The 24,595-nt window shown below is 40.4% G+C and overlaps 1 protein-coding gene across 1 annotated transcript in view; it reads left to right on the top strand.

Moving 5' to 3' along the window:
* The window catches only part of DOT1L (DOT1 like histone lysine methyltransferase), a 590,530-nt gene that overhangs the window by 527,862 nt on the left and 38,073 nt on the right, over positions 1–24,595 (top strand). Inside the window, 2 exon segments of the mRNA XM_029610991.1 lie at positions 10,923–11,049; positions 12,650–13,263. Coding sequence (XP_029466851.1) covers positions 10,923–11,049; positions 12,650–13,263 — 741 coding nt within the window.

Here is a 24,595-nt window from a genome sequence, read left to right as displayed (position 1 = left end):
AGCATGGCTCTCTGCTTCAACAGCATGGGAGAAGACTGATACTTCACGCATATCCAGCATAGCTCCCTGCTTCAACGGCAGGGGAGAAGAAAAACAACCAATAAGGGCTGTATAACATAGTCTGGGTAAAACAAATAAGCATGGGTGTAGCTTGCTTATTGCGGCGGCTACTACCCCTAACTAATCAAGCTAGATATTTCACTTGGATGCAGCTCCATCACTGCTCTCTACATTAAAGGTGGGGGTGGAAGGGAAATAGAACCAAGAGCTAAGAGAAACAGATAAGTATGAGAGAAAAAATGTGTGAAGCTTGCTGGGCAGACTGGATGGGCCATTTGGTCGTCTTCTGCCGTCATTTCTATGTTTCTATATGCTTCAACAGCAAGAGATAACGGGGAATTGGACTCTGACAGCAACTAACAAGTGCCCTTACTTTAACAGTTTGGTAAACTAAGTATGAGGTAACTTGTAAGGCACGGCAGTTGCCATCCCCAGATGATACCTTTATGGAGGAGACTTGTATGGTGCGGCTGGTGCTACCATAAGCTTGCTGGGCAGACTGGATGGACTATTTTGTCCTTTTCTGCTGTCATTTCTATGTTTTTATGTATCCTCTGCTTGGGGGTATTGCATGATGTCTTGGGTTGCCGCAGGTGCACTGAAATGACCCCTTAAGGACATCAGTTCTGCTTGAAGTTGAGGGAACATCTTTTTGGGCTCTGGAAGACCAATCCATCAGCATCAGAAGCATCAAAATTAATGGACCACTGAGCCACACTTATGGAGGTGGAGTCATCTGCATCGGCTCCTTCGGTGTCAATAGCTCCTTACAGTCAAAGAAGGCCTCAGTTTCAACCTTTTCGACCTTAGCATTGAAGAAAATCCATGATGAGCATTGAGGGAAACCGAAGAAGTATCTTCATCGGTCCACATTGATGCACGGTGCCAAGTAAGGGGATGATATGGCAGCTGAAGAGAACCACCTGAAATGGCCCCGCGATGAGGAGAGCTCATCCTCAAAGAATCCCAGGAGCTCACCATGGTCTCCACTGGTCCTAATGTCTGTCACTGATCCTCCTCAACGGTTCCAAAGAGGACATGGTCACGCCTCCTGCCTACCAATCTGTGCTGGCATTGGTGATCTTTGAGGAGTTGGAAAAACACAACCAGCAGGCTATGGAAAAGGCACTGTAGAAACTTGGTGCAGGCCATCGAGAGAGGCACAGTCACTTTTCGAGCTGCTGCTTGGCTTATTACAGGCACTCATTGGCACTGTACCAACACTGGCACTGAGATCTGGAGGGGCATAAATTATTTCCCATCCCATACTCTCATTGGGGTATGTCAATACTCAGTTTTCTTTGTGGTACCATATTTTGCCTAATTCTGGACCTGAAGCAGCTCAGCAAGGCTCTAAATGTGTTCTACTTCTAGATGGAGACTCTGAAGTTTGTTATAGTAACAGTGCAACAAGGATGATTCTTAATGTTGTTAGATCTGATGGAGGTGTAGCTACATATTCCAGTAAAGAAGGACATCACAAATATCTTTGCTTTACATTGATTGTGGGGGGGAGGGGGCATGCTCAGTTTTATGCTCTCCCTTTTGGATTGGCCACAGCTCCAAGATCTTTTTCCAAGGTGATGGTTGTGATGGCAGCCCTGCTGAAAGAAGTATATTTTGATGCATCTATGATTGGTGGATCTGACTGAAGTTGGTCCAGGAAAGCAAATGAGCAATGGCCAGGATGATGCAGTTATTGCAGGATCTGATTTGGATTTCCAGCTTTGACAAGAACATCTTGCCTCCCTCCTGATCCCTCTGGTACCTGGGGGTTTGATTCAACACCAAGGAAGTCCAGGTCTGCTTGACAGACCTAAAGATCTGGAAGTTGCAGAACCAAGTGCGTTGTTTATTGAAGATTAAGAGACCCATGGTGTGGATTTATCTTCAGGTATTCGGTTCCATGGTGGCCTCCTTGGATTTAGTACCTTGAGGGTGCATATTAACCCTTGCCTAAGGACTTGCTCTCGAAGTGATCTACTCATATTTCATGAGACTCCCTCTAATGACATAAGCCAGAGAGTTTTGCTTTGGTATCTGGCATGTATGGGAGTGGATCTTGAATCTTGATTCTTCCGTTTGGATAATACCTTGGATGCCAATCTCTAGGGCTGCGATACCCACTGTATAGTGGCTCAAGGCACTTGGAATTCGGAAGAAGGCAAGTGGTCCATTAATTAGTTAGAAACCAGTAGTGTCAGGGAAAACATTTTTTTAGTTTCCTTCTGTTCTTCATGGCTAGATGGTCAGGATCGTGTTAGCCAAGTCTACAGCAGTGACATATGTGACTTTCCAGTGTGGCATCAGGTGTCTGCATGTGGTGGAAGAGGTAGATCTGCTGCTAGTTTGAGTGGAAAAGCATGTAAAAGGACTCTCCAACTCTCTTATAGTGGGAGTAAAAAATGTATAAGTGGACTTCTTCAGTCACAACAAGCTGGACCTCAGAGGATATTCTGTCCCCGGAGCCATTCTCCCGGATTGTGTCCATTTGAGGAGAAACAGTGGTGGACTGGTTGGCGGGCAGTAAAAATTCATGGATATGAAGATCTTTCAGCCACAAAAGGCTAAGAGGTTCATCCTGTTTGGAATCCCTAATTCGACTGTCCAGTTAAGGGTTCCATCTGTGGCCTCTGTTGGGCAAAGAAGATTACTGGGTATCAGGGGTTGGTGATATTGATAGCTCCCCAGTTGGCTACGGCATCTTTAATATGCAGATATAGTGAGGGTGCCTAACAGGATCCATTATTGTTGCCTCAGGACTGGGGCCTACTGTTCAAGGGCCGATGGATGAAAGGGCTTATCTGTCAGAGAAGAATATTCTCAGAAGTTTGTAAATACCCTTTTGTGGTCCAAGAAAGTTTCCACATTCTTGGCATATGTGAGAGTCTGAAAGTTGGTTAAGGTCTGGTGCTGAATTAGGAAGATCTCAGCTAGAGGAGCTTTGATGTTGATTATCATAGAATTCCACAAAGGGGGATTGAGTAAGGGTTAGCCCTTATTTCTCTAAGGTGCAGGTAGTGGCTATTGCCTGTTGGAAGCCGGTTGATGGGTAGACCTTTATCATGTCATCCAAGTGTGTCTTGTTTCCTTCAGGAAGTGAAACATATTCAGTTAAGAGAATCAGTATTTCACTGGGATCACAATTTGGTGCTGTCATACCTGATTGGTCATCCTTTTGAAGCATTGCTTAAGCTGCTTACTCTCAGAAGTACCAATCTGTTCTGCCAGATGAATTTCAGAGCTGCATGCTCTAGTGTGTAAAGATCCCTTTTTAGGTTAGTGTAAATTCTCCTGGTTCCTTTTTAAGATGGTTTTGCATTTTTTCATCTTAACCAGATGTTATGTCTCCCTTACTTTCAAAGGGACTTGGCTGGAGAAGGGTGTTTTTCATTTAGATGTTAGAAGAGTTCTTCTATTGTAATGAAAGGACACTAATAGCTTCGTAACCTTGAAGTATCATTTGTTTGGTTTAGTGATTCTAGAAGGGTCAGAACAGCTTCAAAGGTGTCACTAGCTCATTAGAGTGTGGAAGTGATAGGGGAGGCTTACATATCCAAGAGATTGCTGCTTCCCAAGAAATTGAAGGCCAATACTAGGGCGCAGACATCTTTATGGGCAGAACTTCACCTAGTATTGCCATTGAAGATTTGCAGAATGGCGACTTCGCCTTTCTTGCATACTTATTCAAAGTACTGTCATCTTGACCTTCGAGCCAAGGAAAAGACTTCCTTTAGTTAGGAAATCTTGAGAGCCGGCTTGACGGTTTCCCACCCAGTAGAGGGATAGCTTGGGTACCTCCCATGCAGCTGGACTTGTCTGACTGAATGAAGAGGAAGGAGAAATTAGTTCTTACCTGATAATTTCCTTTCCTTGAGTCCTACCAGACCAATCAAGGACCCTCCCTATTCTGTCGAATGTATTATTTTCCTGTATCATTTTCAGAATAATTGCACTATAGCAACTTTTTTTCTTCCTTCCCATCTCTTTCATAGAAAGCTGCAAAACAATTTCCCACCAGTAGTCTTTAAATATGCTTGGTCTTTTTTTTGTCAAAATGCAAATCCCACTCTCATTTGGTTTCTTGTTTTTGGCATACCTTTCTTCTCTTTACCAGACTCTTGAGACTCTTTACATTACATGTACAGATCTTAAGTCCAGTCATCCCCCCAAGTATAGCATATTTCTGTGATAGCAACTACTTTACACTGCCTGAGAAGAGGCTCTGCTAACAGGATGCAACCCTAACTTATCCACCACCCCTAGAGTTGTCTGCTTGCTTCTAATTTTAGTTTACTAAAGAGCAAGCCAGATTTCTTTTACTCACACATGCAACCACCAAGTACCCTGCTTCTTAATCTTAGAAAATACTTTTTCACTCCGTGCACAATTAAGCTCTGGAATTCGTCAGAGGATGTGGTAAAGGCAAATAACATAACTGGGTTTAAAAAGGCCTAGTTATTAAATAGGTAGACTTGTGAAAAGCCCTGGGTGTAAGCAAAATGGAATCTATACACTATTTGGAATCCTGCCAGAGACTTGTGGCCTGGATTGGCCACTGTTGGAAACAGGATACTAGGCTTGATGAACCTTTGGTTTGACCTAGTATAGCAGATCTAATATTTATATATAAATATTACCACCAAAAGATAATGCTGTGTGCTCATCGTAAATTCCTCTCTAAGATAGTTTGGAATTGCACCTTAATCAGTAAGAATTTGTTTGAATAATTTTTTCTTGCCTCATACCATACAAGGGAAACTATGCCCACACACTGACTGGTAAAAAGAGCTCACTCTTTCTCCATGAGCAAGCATAACAAACTGCCACACAAGTTGGGTGATGTCATCAAACAGCGCTGACTTGGTTCGATTTCTCTCAAAGCTGAGAGAGTTCAATTTTGCTTTCTGAGCATGCACGCGCCTTCCCACACTAGCATCCCCATGTGCGAGTCTCCTCAGTCTATTTTCATCCACTACAGTAAAGAGTCTGAAATCATCTCTCTCTCTGTCACCGCTAATTTTCAGAACGTCTATGAAGAAGAAAAAGAAAAGCCCATTCAAAAAATGTAGTCAATGTGGGCACAAAATGTCCATACTAGATTTACATTCCCTTTGCCTGAAATGCCTAGGACTGGAACATGACTCTCTTAGCTGTGGCTCCTGACATCTGACCTGAATATGAGTATGCAAGCTTTTTGAAACAGTCGAAAACCAGTTATTATTTATTTATTTATTTACTGGTTTTATATACCGTTAAAAAATGACTCCAGGTAAGCCAGGTGTCATCAGTGATGCCAAAAAGCAGAGGCATGCTTATGCCTAAGAGGTACAGAGCCAAGGAGTCAAGAAACATCCATGTAAAAGAGGGAGGGTATAAATTCAGAACCAAAACATTGGAGCCATGAGACCTTGATGCTGACAGAACACGGCATGAAACCATCAGTGCAGAGAATCACCGGCACAGGAAAAACATTCCAAATATGAAACAAAAAAGTGCACCACAAAGTAGATCTCCATTATCAAGCTCTTCCTGAGAAGCTATTGAAGTAGGAAGAAAGCATTTAAGAAAGGCAGAACATACAGAAATTTGAAGCAATATGACTTGATCGCCTACCTTGTATGTATGGCTTCTTACATACAAATTATTTCTGACAATTCTTACATTCAGATGTTCCATCTTCAGATCCACCATCGGATGATACCAGAACAACCCAGGATTTTAATGCCACTGGAAGACGTTTCGAACCCAAAATTTCTACAAAAGATATTGGAAGCATCACCATTCAACCTAAGAAGAGGATGCAGAAGTAGTAAGTGACTTACATGGAGGCTTAAGATTCATTCAACCTCCAAAACAATGCAAGGCGCTACCAATGGATGGCACACTAATAAGGGTACAATCGAAACTTTGGAAGACGCTTTTCTCCAAATCATTGGTAGCAAAAAATATTGATGTGAAACACAGGAAACAAAAATGTCCAGGACATAAAAGAATGCAACTTTCACATGACTCCATTATTGTGGTATCTGCAATGAAACAAGTCAAACTCTTATTCGAATTCCCCACCAGGTAAAGATCAAAGAACTTTGATATAGTGGGAAAGAGAGTATATTAAGTTGCTACCGTGCAAACCAGAATTGGTGTACATCAGATCAGAATGATCCAGTATCTCTACAGTAATCTAGAGAATGATCAAAAATGTTGCCTGACGAACAGCAGCCTTTTATTGAAATCTTAGCAGATTCGAAGATTGTGTGAAACATATGACTCCGTCAATTTGTGACTGCTTTGAGACCGACAAGGGTATCTGCAGATACCCCTTGCATGGCAACAAATTATTTGGAGATAAGGTAAAAGAGACAGTTGAAACATTATAAAAAACAGAATATCACTCTACAGTCTCTCATTTCATTTCATCAAGAAACTTACACACAACAGCAATACAAAGAAGGTATAATCTTTACCATAGATAACTTCCAATAATCATAAAAGCACCACCTGCAGTAACAAAGTCAACAGCTGCAGTCAAGGCAAAAGAATCCTAACAGATCTCAGCAGAGGCAGAGCAAAGCAGCTTTCTCTGAGATCCACTCACTTGATTCCAAGCATACCGCAAAACCCATTTCCAGACCTGGAAGTAGGGGGAAGAGTTCAGTTTTTCAAGAAGAATTGGAGTCTGATAACATTGGATAAATGGGTTTTGAAAATAATAAAGGGTATTCCTAAATTTCAAAAGCTTGCCACAAACAAAGGCCCCAGCATACCAGGAGCATTCATCAGATCGCTTTACCATACTACAGAAAGAATTGCAGTTGTTTCTTCAAGGAAAAGCAATTCAACAAATCCCCCATTCTCAAAAGGTTTTTATTCCAAATACTTTCTGATTCTGAAAAAAAAAAAGATCTTTGCCCATACTAGATCTCAGGAGTATCTTAAAAAAAAAAGTTTGAATTCAATAGGTACTATTACATGCCTACAAAAAAGGGGACTGCTAGCATCTTTGGACTTGAAAGATTCCTATGTGAACATCCTAATTAAGAGCTCACAGAATATACCTATGGTTCATCCTGCAAGATCAACACTATTTTGGTCTGGCAGCAGTGCCCAGGGTATTCACCAAATGCCTAGCAGTAGTAGCAACTTACTTACGAAAACAGAACATACTAGTATTGCCATCCTACAAAGACTCAATCAAAAACACAAGCCTACTTGTATGAATTCCTAATCGATTATTACAAATTAACATGACAACCAAGTCATAACCAAGACAACATCTGTATAGGTAAATGATTTAATATGGCAAAAGTGAAAGCATAACTTCCAATGAAGAGAATTAAAAAAAAAAACCCAAAACTAATCAGCTTAGCATAGTAAATGAAATAATGAAATCAAGGAAATGGATAACCAAGAAGTTTTTGAAACTACTAGGACACATGACTTCAGCAGTACATGTAATGCCAATAACATGCATGAAAATGAGATGAGCACAATGGTATCTTACAAAAAAAAAAAAAAAGAGGAAACAATTCAGTCATCCACTCAATTACAAAGTCCAGCTAAACAAAGCAGTAAAGGATTCCCTCATATGGTGGACAAGAGAGAAATTTGCTTTTTGGTCTGAACTTTCACCTGCCAACTGTACATAATGTAGTAACAACTGGTTACAGGGTTCCTTTTTCAATTTGTGGTACCAAAACATATCGTGCTTACAAGCCATTTTTTTGTATGTTTTACTAATAAAGATTATTCATTAAGAAAAAAGACCTTGTTAATTACATCATGAATGGATAGCCCATCTCAACAATATCTGTACTCAAGGAGAATGGCCACAAGAACAATCCATGTTTCACATCAGTCTTCTAGAAATGGGTGATTTCCTGAATGCATTCAAGCCATGGCTGAAAAACAAAATATTATAGGGGAACAAATAGACAATTAAGTGGCCATGTTCTATATAAACAGGGAGGACCAGGTTCTTACCAGCCCTGCAGAGTTCATAGTGATATGGAACTGGGCAACGAAAGGAAAAAATGCAAATCATAGCAATCTATCTTCCAGGAAAGAATAACATAGCCAACAGATTAAGCTGCCAGTTGCAACTGCATAAGTGATCTCTTAACAATCTCATATTGCAACTTGGGGCCAGGAATAGAACTATTTGCATCTCCGTTCAATCACAAACTACCACAGTATTGTTCAAAAAGGCTATCACAAGATGCAATAGCAAAGGATGCTTTTCTAATTCCATGGAACAAAGAAATATAAAATATGCTTGCACACTGATCTTGCTAATAGTGAAAACTATTCTAAAGTTGAGACAAGACAAGGAAAGAATGATCCTGATAGCTCCCTGTTGGCCATGACAAAGTTGGTTTCCATGATTAATCATGCAAGCAGCAGCTAAACTTTGAAGGTTACCAGCGATTCCAAATCTGGTAACTCAATATGGGGGAGCAGTCCTGCATCTCAATCTCTAGTCTCTAGCATTAACAGCATGGATATTGAAAGCAATTTATTTTGCCACAAAGAGTAAATGAAATTCTTCTGGCATCCAGAAAACATTCTACAGGGAATCCTATCATTTCAAACAAAGAAGATTTGTTAATTGGTGCACACATCAAGGAGAACAGCTTTTCGCATGTTAAACTTCTAAAATTCTCCACTAGTTCATTCCATGGCCTCTGGACTTAAAAGCAAACTCCACCCAATTGCAGCTTTTCACAACACAGCTAAGGAAAAATAAAATTTTCAGCAATCATTAGTAGCTAGATTAATAAAAGGTCTATACAACCGTAAATCCCCGCTAAAGGAACCAGTGCCTTAATGGGATTTAAATACTGTGTTGTCGCAGCTTAGGAGGCTGCTTAAGAGCCAATGGCTACTACAGAAATTAAGTTCCTAACATGAAAATGTTATTTCTGATAGTCACATCAGCCAGAAGAGTGAGTAAGTTGCAGGCATTAGTAAGTTATACACAGATACTCAAAAATAAAGTTCTATTAAAACTCATTCAGTGTTTTCTGAAAATGGTATCCTAGTTCCACCCGTATCAACAGATAGTGTTACCTAAACTTCCTACCACAACTGCTGAGCAAGCATTGCATACCCTGACCTGCAGAAGAGCCCTCTTGTTCTGCTTGGACAGAACTGAGGAAATCAGAACAGTTCATGTCGTATAATACAGCTTAAAAAAGGCTCAGCTGTCAAGAAACATCATTATTTCTCACTGCTGTGTAACCATGAATTTGGAATCGCTACACACAAAGGCATATCAGGAAAGAGCAATGGCCACATCAGTGGCACATCCCAATTCAGCATTAATCCTGCCACATGGTCAACTATACTTACCTTTACACAGCATTATTGCCTGGATAAGGACAGTTTATATTGGCAAGCTGTGCTTAGCAACATTTTTAAATCGAACCAAACTTCCCACTCAATACAAAATAGGTTGCAAAGAAACCACTGAAAGTCAAATCCAGTTCAAAGCAACTTATGAAGCAGTTTGCTATACTTGTCCACAGAGATAGCAATGTGTTTTACGTGTAAGAGGTGGTCTCCATGGACAGCAAAACAAATAGCCCCACAAGACTTCCCCTCTCACCTGGCAGTTTACCTGACTTGGAAAAAGACTGAGGGGACGCTAGCATGAGAAGGCCCATGCATGCTCATAAAACAGTCAAACTTTCTGGGCTTTGAAAGAAAACACTGTTGAATGCCAAGGCTTTTGAGGCTTTTGTTCTGCTGTCCACAGAGAACACCTGCGGCAGGAAAGCAACTTCACTTTCTCAGGAATAGATTACAGTCCTTAACTCATGTAGCTGCTTTTGTGGGAGGGCTGTTGACTCCTTCGAACCTGACCTTTCTTTGTGTCTATTTGGCTAACAGATTGCATTTCAGGCTTAAACTTGGCAGAGCACAAGTTTTCTGCTCTTAGGATGATGGCAACATCCATTGCAACCTCCGATCAGCCTCCAGTGAAGAATGTTGCAAGGTTGTGAGATGGCATTCAGTCCACATTTGCCAAACCCTATCGACATGCCCTCTTGTCTCGAGTCTCGGTTTTGATTGTTGCTGCCTCAGGGGTTCTTGTGTGGATATTGCCCGATTCCCAGCCACCTTGTTGCATCTGATTTGAAGTGTATTGGTAGTGCAGCTCCTGGCCCCTCCTGCGCTGTTGTAAGAGAGACAGCACCGGAAGCATAAGTTTACATTAAGCTTACGCTTCCAATGCTGTCTCTTACAACAGCAGAGGTGCCGGGAGGATCCCTTGCTCCCGGCACTGGAAGAAAAGGTATGGCGGGGCAGAGATGTGGAGAGGCGGGGTGAGGGGGTGATGTTTATAATCCTTTTGGGTGGGAGGGAAGAGATGGGGAGCTGATATATGATTTTAGAAAACATTGAAACGGGGTTTTTTTCTGCCATTTTAAGGATTTTAGAGGTGACAAGGGCATGGCCCAACAGAGCCTTTATAAGAGATTTGGGGGGGTGGGAAGTGAGTGGCCTTCTGGCCCTTTTGTGAGTTTGGGTCTTTATTCTTTAATGGCAGTGCCACTTATCCAGATATCTTTTAAATATATCCAGTTAAGTAGCATGTTATCCAGCCACACACAGCCAGATAACTATCAAAACCTACCCGGCTGTATTCAAACACAGGGCCAGATGCATTAAGACTTCTCCCATTTTGCGTCTATGGGAAAAGCTCATAGTGAATCAGGCACATAGTGGGTTAGGTTTTTGGTTATCTGGTTAAAGTTAGCCGGATAACTTGTCCACTAAATGGCCTGTAGAATATTGTCCTGAAGACTATTGATCCAATCTCAAATGCTTCTTGCTTTTTCCCCCTCCCTCCCCTGCAGAGAAGCACACCTAGTCCAGTTCACCAGAGCAGAGACTCATCTGCCCTTGACAAACACTTTGGTGCTACGTCTAATAACAGTGTAAGCAATGCTGCAGGAAACAAGCCTCTCTCTCTGGCTACCTCAGGTAAGAGCATCAGCTGGGGCTCACTGAGGAGGAGCTGCCTTCACACTGAAAGATTGCACTTTACTAGCTTACTACCTTCCTAAAAGCTTGGTCTTTTTTTTTTTTCCCTCATGTGTCTTTTTCACTGACCCATCCAGCAAGAATAAATGGTCAACAATTTAAATATTTTCCTTGTAAATATTTTTGTTTGGAACACTTATGACCTCCATGTTAAATCTAAGTTTACTGAGCCATGGTCCTGTTCTCATGATGATTCCTGCTGCTTGTCTATTTACTTCCTAAATGTTGACGTTTAATGAAGTCTGATCTGCTGTCTGTGTAATTTTACTAGAACCTTAGCCTTTGATTCCCTTCACAAGGTTTCTACTTCCTCAATATGCTTGATTGCCATATTTTTAAATACCCATTGTACTTCATTTTAAGTCTTTGAGGGTTAGAACCTACCTCTGTTTGCTTTTACAACTCTTTGGGGCGGATTTTAAAAGGGTTGTGCACAAGCCCTGGGACACGCGTATGTCCCGGGGCTTGAAAAAGGGGGCGGGGCAGTCTGGGGGCAGGGCCAGAGCCTCCAGGCAGAGCGGCCATTTTCCGCTGTGCCCGGGATCGCGGGCCGGCCATTGGCTGGCACGCGCAACCTACGCCTGCCCGGAGACAGGTGCAGCTTCTAAGTTAAAGGTAAGGGGGGGGGTTTTAGGGAGGGCTGGGGGGCGGGTTAGGGAGGGGAAGGTGGGGGGTGGGGGCGGAAGGAAAGTTCCCTTTGAGGCCGCGCCGATTTTGGAGTGGCCTTGGAGGGAACGGAGGAAGGCTGCGCGGCTCAGCGCATGCAGGGTGCACAAGTGTGCAGCCCCTTGCGCGCGCCGACCCTGGATTTTATAACATGCGCACGGCTGAGAGCGCATGTTATAAAATCGGGCGTAGCTTTTAATATCTGCCCCTTTATGTCTACTGTGTCTTGGTTTTCATTTACAGCACCGTATGCCTTGATAGTACTCAATTTTAAATGTCAGTTTTGATTTTCACCACTATTTCCTTTTGTTTATTTTCTTACATCAAGTGTAGTTGCTTACATGCATGCAATATTTTTATTGTATATAAGGATTGAACATTATTGTTTGTAAATTGCATTTGTTCTTTTTAAATGATATGATGTATACATTGATTTCATAAACTAAAAGGTAATACTGAGTATTTGGTTAAAGCTATTAACAATGGCAGCTGCATATTATCTGTCAAACATCTAATAAATCTCAATACTGATGCGAAAGTTTCTAAAATAATCCCTGTCCCCACCCCACCCCACTATTTTAGAATATTTATAGGGCTCGTCATTTTGCAAGCAGATTATTCTCTCAGATAATTAGCCTTCCCTTGATGATACATACTCTTACCTTTGTCTTCACTTAAACTTCAAGGTCAGACAGATTATCTAGTGTGAGTATGTGGCTGTGCATGTTACATCTTCTTGCTGACTAGCTGACAGGAATGTTCCATTTTCTAATTTAAAAAAAAAAAAAGATGAGGTATTCTAGAAATTGGTAATCCTTTCTTGCTATCTTATGCACATGAACTATAATCTGTCTGTTCTGTCTCCCTATCTTAGGTTTTTCTTATTATTATGGCACAATGGCGGTGAATGGAGCAGTTCTGAATGCTCCAGCTCAGCTCAATAACCATAGTGTTGATCAGGCAGCTTTTGAAGACTCATCAAGTTCGGGGTCCTTGTTTAACTCCTCAAGGTCTCGGAGTTCTACTCCCCAACATCCTACTTTGCTTGTGATGCAGTCACGGGGTTCTGGGCAGAACTCCCCTGCCCACCAGCACTCAGCAAGTCCAAGGTTGAATGGTGCCTCTCAGAGCATAGGAGGAATACTGCAATACTCTGATCCTCCAAAGATATTTGCTGAAGGAACAAAGGGGGATCTGCAGCATGACAGTGGGTTTTCAGATCCAGAGAGTGAGTCCAAAAGAAGGATAATCTTTACCCTCTCTGGCTCAGCAAGGCAGTCTCCCTCAAGTAAGCATAGCCCTTTGACTGCAACCATCAGGATGGATTGTGGGCCAACAATTGTGCAGGATGGCAAGAAACGAGGCAGAAGGAAGCGGTCGTCCAATGGGACTTCAAACCTGGGGGTGTCACCCAAACGTAAATCTTTGCATACCGTAGCAAGTCTGTCAGCACAGTCCTCTGGTTCCCCACTCAATATTAACTCTATGGTAAGGAGAAAAGCTAAAAATAAGTAATTGTCCGCTGTCTTTGTCAGGCAGCCGCACTGAGGCCCTCCTTCCCCATGTACTATTTGGTTTTAGGTAGGTAGTTGTCTGTGGACAAGCATCACATTGCAGCCACACAAGATGAGTGATGTCATCCAACTGCGCCGATTCGGTCCATTTTCTCCTCTAGTTCAGAAACTTCTAGATTTTGTTCTGGGAATGCGTGGGTCTTCCCTCGCTAGCATCACTGCGCCACCTCCCTCAGTATAATTTTGTCTGCCTTGTGAACGGTCACAGATTTTCTTTACTCGTCACTGCATCACAAAACAAAGATTTTCAGCTTTTTCGACTTTCCTTTTCCAACATTGAAGATCAGAAAGGAGAAAAAACGGCAGCTCAAGCTCTTATATCAAAAAAAATGAAAAGTCCCTTCAAAGCCTGTGAAAAATGTCAGTCTTGGATCAGCAGGACTGGTGCATCCTCTGCCTAGGCTCAAAGCATGACAACTGTACTTGCGACCCCTGCGGCAGAATGTCCCCAAGGGTGCTTATATATATAGGGGGTCAATATTCAAAGCTGGCCAACTAACACAGCCAGATATAACTTATTCAGCACAGTTAAACTGCTGAATATACCCATATATATCCGTGCTTAGCCATGTAAGTTGTAACTAGCTCTATGGCTCATCTAAATTTAACTGCATAACTTATGCGGCTGAGACCAAATATCAGTAGTTAGCCGCTTAACTTGTACAGTTAACTCGCTCTGCCCTGATCTGCCTACTTCATGCCACAAGTTATGCGGCTAACTTTTTAGCTTTATAAGTGACTTACGCAGCTAAGCAGCAGCCGCTGAATGTAGGAGCATATTCGGTGGCTGATATTTAGCCACATAAGTTACTCATCTGGTTAAATAGCGCTGAATGTACTTTGAATATTGGCCTCATAGAGATCTAAAACTCTAATATGAGGTTAAAGACTCAGCAGAACATAAAGTATCAAAATGCTACAGAAAGAGAAAGACTGCCCTTCTGAAACTTCGAGAAAATCAAAAGTAGGTCTCTGGTGCAATCACAGGCGCAGAAGCATTGAGACTCTAAATCGGTGCCACATACTGATAACCCACAAGGATACAATGCTGAAAGCTTTAATGGCACATGCTTCAGCGTGACAAAAGCGCTAGCTTTGAAGACACTCAGCATTGACAAATCGAACTGAAACATCACAGTGCAGAACTCTCGCAGCGCTGACTCATTGGGGCAGGCATCATCAGCATGGACACATACGGTCCCTGGCGCCTTGATATTGGAGCAGAAGAATCTGCCAAGAAAGAAAACAACAAGTCTAGAAATCTGTTTGACTTGTCTCCTTCACAGCTTCTGCTAGTCACACTCATTATCCTCTCCCTTCATACAAGAACCAAAATTTCCCTTCCCGACATTCCTGGACTGCCACTCATTTGCAGAAAAGTAATTAGATTTTGACAAGATTTATGCACACAAGCTATAAAATGGAGAGGACCACAAAGAAGCCAGTCTTAGAAAAATGTTAAAAAGGCGCTACAATCCATATTTGCTTACACCCATTAGGCCACAAATAGATTTCTCTGAAAGCACAACCTATTGAAATATCTTCTGAAAAAGTTGGACCTTTACCAACTCATTCTTATATTGACTCTCAATCTGATCAATCATACATGACAGTTGACTCAGACGGAGAGCTCGTGGTAGTGTTTCCCCAACCCTGCCTTCAGACCCATCTCCAAAGCTAACAGGGCGTCTATACCTCCTGAAAATACAACATAAAACTTACAGAAGATGTAGAATGCCTGGAATTCAGCCTCCATGAAGAAGAGCCTGTAGTGGAATTGTAGGGCATCATGCAATGCCTTCAAATACCAAAGTAGTACAAAGCTGGCCTCATGCATCGCGCTGCTTAAAGTCCAGGTTGAAGTATGAATGCCGTTGGGCATCCATTGGCAAATGAAATTTAATGTGAACAAGTGCAAGGTGATGCATATTTAGGAAAAAATAACCCAAGCTGTAGTTACACGATGATAGACTCCATATTTGGAGTTACCACCCAGGAAAAAGATCTAGGCATCATAGTGAATAATACATTGAAATCGTCAACTCATTGTGCTGCAGTGGTCAAAAAAAGCAAACAGAATGTTAAGAATTATTAACAAGGGGATAGTAAATAAAATGGAGAATGTCATAATGCCTCTCTATCGCTCCATGGTGAGACCGATCCTTGAGTACTGTGTGCAGTTCTGGTCGCCTCATCTCAAACAAGATATAGGTTATAGAGAAGGATGACCAAAATGATAAAGGGTATGGAATGGCTCCTCTATGAGGAAAGGCTGAAGAGGTTAGGACTGTTCAGCTAGGAGAAGAGACATCTGAGGGGGGATATAAAATCATGAGAGGACTAGAAAGGGAAAATGTGAATCGGTTATTTAATGTTTCAGATAATAGAAGGAGTAGGGGGGTACTCCATGAAGGTAGCAAGTAGCACATTTAAACAAATTGGAGAAAACTCTTTTTCACTTAGTGCACATTTAAGTTCTGGAATTCATTGCCAGAGGATGTGGTTGGGGCAGTTAGTATTGTTGGGTTTAAAAAAGGTTTGGATAATTACCTGGAAGTGACATCCATAAACTGCTATTAAGTTGACATAGGGGATAGCCTACTATTACTGGTATTAGTACCATGGGATCTATTTAATGTTTGGGTAATTGCCAGATACTTGTAACCTGGACTGGCCACTATGCTTGATGGACTCTTGGTCTGACCCCAGTATGGCAACTTCTTATGTTATTTCATTGCCCCTGTATCAAAAACCATAGACATAAAATTCCAAATTGAAAAGTGCAATTACCTAATGAATCGCTTATTGTGGAATCAGCCATGAAGAAGGCTAAGAAAACAAAGACCTTCTCAAACACTCCTCCCAACAAAGACTTGCTCATCCTTGACGTGATTGGGAAAAGAGTTTACCAAGGAGTGACTTTGCAGCCCAGGATTGAAGCTCACCATTCCATATCTGTTCAATAACCTACAGCAGTTAAAGGACATTGCACAGATACTCCAGGAACAGCAACTGAAACAATTCACAGAAGTTATGAAGAATGCTGAGCACTCTGCCCGGCATCTATCATGATCCCTCTGTGACTCCTTTGATACCTCCTCCAGAGTAGATACACCCAACCTTGTCGCAGGGAAACTAACCTGACTTCAGGAATCAGGTCTCCAGGAGGAAGGCCATGAAAAATTAACAGACATGTCCTGTGATGGGGACAAACTGTTTAGAGAAAAAAATCAATCCATTAAAAACCAGAGTACAGCTCTACAGTCACTGTCAGCATCGCAAATGGATGCTTCTTCTCAAAGAAAATATTGGCAATACTCCTGTCATAAGCCATAGTACTACTGACAACAGAAGCGTTACAGTCCTTATTGCTATTATAGATAGAAGCCTATAGTGCTACAAATACTTCAACAACCCCAACAATAGATTCAACACTACAGGCAAGACCAAGAGTGCGGGTGCAGCAACAACAAAGGCAGAGTCAGCAGCCTCTCTCAGAGGCTGCCCACTGCATTTTGATATTCAAGTTGAGTTTCAGCAAAACCCATGTCTGCAGCTTCAAATAGAGGGAAAGATAAGGTTCTTCAATCCACAGTGGAACTTCATTACTGTGGACAAATGGGTTGTAAAAAAAATAACTCAAGGTTACTTTTTTTGTGTTTGTTTTTTTCCAAACATTGCCACCTGACAATCTTCCTCATTACCACCATCATTCAAAAATTCACTTGCACATACTGAAACAGAAGGTACACTCTCTTACTTTTCAGTGTTATCCAGCCAGTACCAACAAGAGAAGGGATTCTACTCCAGATTCTTCCTGCTTACAAAGAAATTAGGTGATTTTTTTTTTTATCCATTTAGATGTCTGAGATCTCAATACCTATTTGAAAAAGGAAAAATTCAAGATGATCACACTAGCCACAATTTTACCTTTACTCCAACAGTAGGACTGGTTAACATCACTGGATCGAAAGGATGCTTATCCTTATATTCGCATCAACAAAAAGCAAAGAAAATACCTCATTACAGAGTTTTACCCTTTGGCCTAGTATCAGCTGCTAAGGTTTTCACAAAATGTCTAGTGGTGGTGGCTGCACACTTAAGGAGAGAGAACTTGCTCATGTCTTTACCTTGATGATTGGCTAATATCAAGTACATTGTACAAAAGCTCTCAAACGGACGTGATGTGCATGTGGTTGCGTTCGTTCATGCCCTTGGTTTCATAATCAACTTTCAAAAATTATCTCTAGAACCAAAACAGTGTATGGAGTTTCTAGGCATATGGTAAAAAGCAAAGTATACTTAACCTATGAGCTGCTTTAGCTCTTTGCAACGTTAAGTACCTTAGCAGGACTTTTTTTTTTTTTTTTTTTAATTATTATTTATTTATTTTTTATTTAGATTTATATTCCACTTTTCACACTTTTGTCAGCACTTCAAAGTGGATTACATTCAGGTACTGTAGGTATTTCCCTGTCCTCAGAGGGCTTACAATCTAAGTTTGTACCTGAGGCAATGGAGGGTAAAGTGACGCCCAAGGTCACAAGGAGCGACAACGAGACTCGAACCCTGGTCTCTTGGTTTATAACCCACTGCTCTAACCACTAGGCTACTCCTCCACTCCTACTTCACATACTTGAAAATCCTGGGACTCATGACCTCCACGGTGTAGAGTATGCATCTAACAAAGCTCAAAATGAAATATGCTCAATGACATCTCAAAGCACATTGGGACCAGCAAACTCAGATGCTTCATCACAAGATACAAATAACCCACACATTTCTAAACTTCTTCAGTTTGTGGTAAAACTTGAAAATCCTACAGAGAGAGACACACATACATCCTCCGCAAATACAAGCAATCATAATAACTGATGCTTCCAACCATGGTTGGGGAGCACATATTGGATCAGTATATATTCAAGATCTATAGGCAATGCAGGAATCATCTTTGCATATCAGCATTTTGGAATTGAGAGCAATTTTCGTGGCCCCCATGCTTTCCAAAAACATTTGCAAAATAAAGCAGCTCAAATTCAAACGGATAACCAATTTGCATTGTTTTACCTAAACAAACAAGGAGGAACGGCCTCATACCAGCTTTGCAACAAAGCCATTTGAATTTGGGAGCTGGCCATAAAAAAAAAAGGCACGTTTCAGCTATTTATCTCCCAGGTGAATGCAATCTCCTCGCTGACAAGTTAAGCCATCAACTTCAGCCACACAAATGGACAATCAACGACCAGGTTCTTCAACGTCTGTTCTCTCTATGGGAACGCCAGCCATAGATCTCGTTGCTTCCCCTTCAAAGAATAAATTACAAAAATTTTGCACCGAGACCAACTGGCCAGGCACTGGCAATCGATGCATTCATCATCCCATGGAGCCAGGGTTTACTGTATGCTTTCCCACCAATAGCAAAGACCATTTTGAAATTGTAAAGGATCAAAGGAGAAATGATCCTCTGTTCAGACTGCACACACAGTCATACATATACTCTGAGTCTATATACTGTGGTTCTAGGTATTTAATAGCATGTTTATTTTAGCCATTGCTAAGCAAAAGGGTAACAGAACAGAGATTAAACAAAGTCAATTACAGATATATATATATATATATATATATATATATATATATATAATGTGTATGTATATATGTATGTGTGTGTGTCAGTCAGAGAACCCTAAAATAAAGTAAATAACACCACTAATGTTTTAAATGATTTGAAAGATGATTAATGTTGCAAGTTTTATTACACAATAGCAAAGAATATCAAAACTTTCAAAAATTTCAAAAAATTAAAATTGGCACAATAACACACACATTTATCAATTGCCCTATGCAATCATTCCTCATTCACACTGCTGTAGTGTTATGTATTTATAACATGTATAGATATTGACATATAACATTATCAAAATATATATACAAAGTGCTTGTGATATAGAAACATAGAAATGACCGCAGAAGAAGACCAAATAGACGATATACCTACCTCTGTACATATGTTCCTGATTTATGGTTCCCAGTTACATTTAATTGAGTTTATGAAAGTTCTCTTTAATATTTTTCCTGTATACTTGTGTTAATGTATTCTGCCTTGAGGTGACTGTTTTAATGTATTTCCGCCCTGGAGGCGACTGTTCAGTTCCTTGTAAACCGGTGCGATATGTATTCTTTACAGGAACATCGGTATATAAAAATTAAAAATAAATAAATAGCCCATCCAGTCTGCCCAGCAAGCTTTCACACTTATTTTCTTTATACTTATCTGTTACTCTTGTCCCTTATAAGTAACTTTTTGGTTCTATTTCCTTTCCACCCCTGCCATTGATGTATATAGCAGTGCTGGAGCTGCATCTAAGTGAAGTATCTAGCTAATTGGTTAGGGGTAGTAACCGCTGTAATAAGCAAGCTACTCCCACGCTTGTTTACTTAGCCCGTGCAATTCAGTCCTTGTTGGTGGTTTGAATATAAATCCTCTTTTCATTCATTCCTCCTGCCGTTGAAGCAGTGAGCTGTGCTGGATATGTATTCCAAATGAAGTGTCAGGCTTGATTCGAGGTAGTAACTGCCGTAACAAGCAAGCTACACCCATAATTATTTGTTTTACCCAGACTATGTAATTCAGTCCCGCCATGACATGTACAAAGGAGGCCCTTGCGTGTACGCGCCTAAGTGTGCTTTTGAAAATTATTAAAAATATGCCATTGAATTGACAATAGGATTTACTTGCATAAGTGAACTTTACTCGAGTAAATGGCTTTTGAAAATTGCTACGATACCAGATTACATTTACGTGCGTAACTCCTTTGAAAGTTCATCTGAATGGGTATAGCATAGTGTATGTAACGTCAGCATCATGTGGTCACAAAAGATGTCATTTGTTAAGGGTCCTTCATTAATACCTCATGGATTTTTCCCACATGCTGCAATCTCCAGAAGGTACTTTCCTTTTGTTTCTACTTTTAATTCTGCTTTACTGTCTGTCATTTTGACCCTTAACAATAATTTTTAATAATTTTCAAAAGCACACTTGAGTAAAGTGTATAAAAAATACACGTACAAAAGATTTGAAGCATATAAATGCATGTTAAAATCAAGCCCAATTTGTTTTATACTCTATCCTGTGTTCTGCAGATTACAAGAAAAATCAACATGTACTATACACTACCAAAACAAATCTGCTCTTCACACTAAAAGATCAAGAAATAATCAAGCATATAAAATGCAGGCTTATACAGCCCTCAACCCTGGGACCCCATTCCTGGTACCAAATGTGTTCTGGATTCAGACTGCACACACTCCACATGCACTCTGAGTCCATATATAGCAGTTCCATGTATTTCTTAGCAAGTTTATTTGAGCTATTGTTAAAAAAAAAAAAAAAAAAAAAGATAACAGAACAGAGATTAATTAAAGTAAAATAATACAGAAGAGTGGATTACAAATAATAGCAACTACTATATACACTCACACACAAAGATGTATAGCTTATGTTCCTAATTGCTGTTAAAAACAAGGGCTGAAAAGAGCGATCTGTCCTGTCACACCAGGAAATCTGAGATCTGTGAGGCTCTGATTACTTAGCTTTCTCCACTCTTCAGTTCAGAGCTCACTGCTGTTCCTCTGCCAGTTGTACTCTTTTGATCTGCATATCTGAAACTATATATATAAGAAATGTGTGCAGTGTTCCCAAACACAGTCCATGTTGTCTTTTGTAATCTGACCCTCACAGTAGTTACAATCATGTAATGTGTGTCTGTGAATCCAGTAAGGCCTAACTTGTAAATACATGCTCAGCCAGAGTAGTCAGACTCAGGCTAAGTAGTTCCATTACATCTTCATTGTTCCAATTTGGGCACATTAAATTGGTTACACAGACTAGCATAGCTCAACCAATAAAATTGCCCTTAATTTCAGATCTCCTAATGCAATATGGAGATTCAACCTCCATCCCAACCTATGTTTACAAATTTCAACTTCCTCAATAAATTGAGATCCTCTTAGCTGCAAGACAACTGTCCACAAGAAGATTCTAAAATTACAAATGAGACAGATCTGTTTAAATGTGAAATATCAATCTTGTTAGAGTACTTTCTGTATCTCTTAAAATTTTAATTTCCTAGCATGTAGCAGATGGACTCAGGACCAATGGGTATAGTGTACTCCTGATAGCAGTTGAGAGACTGAGTCGGATTTCAATCTGATGTCAGCCTACATATACCCGTGTAGGAAGCTTAGATCTTCAGTATTTCTCCGTTTCCTAAGCAGTTAGGGATACTAAACACGCTTGCTCAGCGTTAGGAAATCCAGACCAAAGAAGAAAGAAAATTCAAAATCTTACCTCTACAAGACAAGCCCCCACAAGACAACTGTCCACAAGAAGATTCTAAAATTACAAATGGTACAGATCTGTTTAAATGTGAAATACCAATCTTGTTAAGAGTACTTGCTATATCTCGTAAATTCGTAATTCCATACAGGCCCACTTAAGTGCCACAGCAGCTTATCTTCACCAAGAATCCTCAAATTAAAAGCCCTCTACCCCAACTAGGACCTCAACATAGTCCTTCAACAATTAATGATACCTCCTTATGAACCTATGACATCTACAGACCTGAAATATGTAACATGGAAAAAAACTCTTCCTCATAGCCATTACATTGGCAAGAAGCATTAATGAACTTCATGCCATAATAACCTATCTGCCATACACGCAGATATTAAATCACGAAGTATTACAAACATCCTAGGTTCTCGCTAAATGTTATCACACACTTCCACCTAAACCAAACTATTGCGCTGACTACGTTTTTCCCAAAGCCTCACTCATCATCAAAGAGGAGACTCTATAGACTGTCAAAGAGCGTTCTTGTTCTATTTGGATGGAAATAAACCTTTAAGAAAATCCACATAGCTGTTCATATCCCTAGACCATAACAAGGAAGGAATAGCATTAACTAAATAAACCCTATCTAAATGGCTAACCAGCTACATAGCGCATACTTATATTCAAAACTTGGTAAAAGTCTACAGCACATACAGGAGCATCATTTATTTATTTATTTACTTATTATTTTTATATACCGATGTTCCTGTATAAAATACATATCGCACCGGTTTACATGGAACAGAACTGTGGCCTCTGGCAGTCTCCTCAACTTTAGCTCACCTTAATTCATCATCAGTTCGAGGTGTGCAAAGCTGTAACATGATAGTCTATATACACTTTTGCAAAACTGTTTAGAAAAAGAATAACGTGCAGATAGGAAATTTGGACAATGTGTTCTCAATTACATTTTACTTTGACTTAACAACATATGACTTGAGAAGGATTATATGAAATTCAAGGGATTTTGAAAACACATTTTTTTAAAAGCTTACTCAGATTCATAAATTTAAAGTTAATTTTAACTTTTAGCTAGCTATTTATTTAATTTTACTTTGGGTTTTACATTATTTTGATTCTTTTTCCTTGCTGATGTGTATTTTAGAAGCTTTTATTCTCCTAACAGCTTACCCAAAGTGTTATTTTCAGAGACAACTTTAACTTTTAGCTAGCTATTTATATTTTTATTATCTGGGTCTTGTTTTATTTTGATCATTTTGTCTTGCTATTGTGCTTAGAGACAGTAACTTTCAAACCGGCACCCAGGCACTCGTATACACGTGTGCGTTGGTGTGCACCCAGAGATGCAGCAATTTTATAACATGCACGTGTTATAAAATAGCATATGCGTTCATATCTGTGCTCCTAATTTTAAGCTTGTGCACACCAGCAGCGTAAGTCTGCTAATGGATATGCAACTGCCTGTATTTTCTAGATGCATGTCCAGCTGAAGACCAGTTTCAGCAGTTCGTCCGCCAGTTTGACCTGTGTTCCGCTAGATCCTCCTGATTCTTTACCCTGCACTCCCCACAGTTACCCAAGACTCCTCAAACCCTTCTCAGATGTCTGTAACTTTTTTTTTTTTTAAACTTTCACCTCCTCCATAATAACCTTACTAGGCAAGTGCCCAGGCATGTAGGTATTTATGTGCACATCTTTTGGCCCCGCCCAGAAATGCCTACACCCTGCCCACGCCACGCCCCTTTTTTTGGCCAATGCAAGATGTTCACATATCGACATTTTTGTCCACCTTATAAAATTGGGTGGACATGCGGAAAGTGCCAGATGCATGCCCATCTCCCAATTTCAGCACTCATCCAGCTTTTAAAATTCACTTTTAAGTGCATTGGCAGCTTTTACAATGCTTTTGTTTTACATTTTACCTCATGTTTATTCTGTGTTTTAATGTGATGTTTTATGATTTTACTTTTGTTTGCTTATATATATATATATTTTTTTTTTAGTTTTGCTGTATTAGCCACTATCATTTCTTGTACATCGCCTTGATTTACCTATGTAAGAAAAGCAATCAATCAAAAAATAAACTAAATCAAATTTTTTGCATCTGTTCAATGGGTTGTGCAAAAAAATAAATGGAAGAAAAAGAAAGTAATAACAAAGGAGCATCCAATGTTGCAACTTTTAACTGGGGAGTCCTATCTTGTGTGGCTGTAATGTGTTGCTTGTCCACAGAGAAAGCAAAGTTGCATACCTGCGACAGGTGTTCTCCATGGACAGCAGAACATACAGCCACACAGTCCCTCCCTCCTCCCTGGGAAATTGAGCTACAAACTTGGAAATAGACTGAGGAACATCACGTGGCAACGCTAGCATGGTAAGTCCCACGTGTGCCCAGAATAAAAAAACAGAAGTTTCTGAGCTAGAGGAGAAAATGGACCAAATTAGTACCATTGGATGAAATCATCCATCTTGTGTGGTTGTATGTTTTGCTGTCTACAGAGATCACCTGTCACAGGTATGCAACTTAGTTGAACTGGAAAAGAAGGGATACTTTTCTGAATCTTTCCCAGCAAAACCCTTCAGTACTTGCTCTGTAATTGTATGCAAGTACTGCTCCAAGGTCTGAGTGTATTGCCTAGGAATCGTGCCTAGACCCTATCAAAATGAGTGTTTCTAGTTCATAGTAGGCAGTGCCGACTCTAAACCACAGTGTTGATCTCCAGTTTGCTTCCTTGAGTATCAGATTTCATGTGATCATTTCCCTGTATTTACTTTTTTGTAAGTAAATCCCAGCTAGTGTTGCCTCTAGAAGCTGCTTTGTAGGAATGTGAAAATGTCAAGGCAAGAATAGATAGAACTTACAAGTGAAAGGTAAGCCTCAGCCACATGGTCT

The sequence above is a fragment of the Rhinatrema bivittatum genome, chromosome 8, assembly GCF_901001135.1.
Source record: "Rhinatrema bivittatum chromosome 8, aRhiBiv1.1, whole genome shotgun sequence".
NCBI lineage: Eukaryota > Metazoa > Chordata > Amphibia > Gymnophiona > Rhinatrematidae > Rhinatrema > Rhinatrema bivittatum.
The sequence above is the reverse complement of the archived record's forward strand: the minus strand, read 5'-3'. Positions and strand labels throughout refer to the sequence as shown.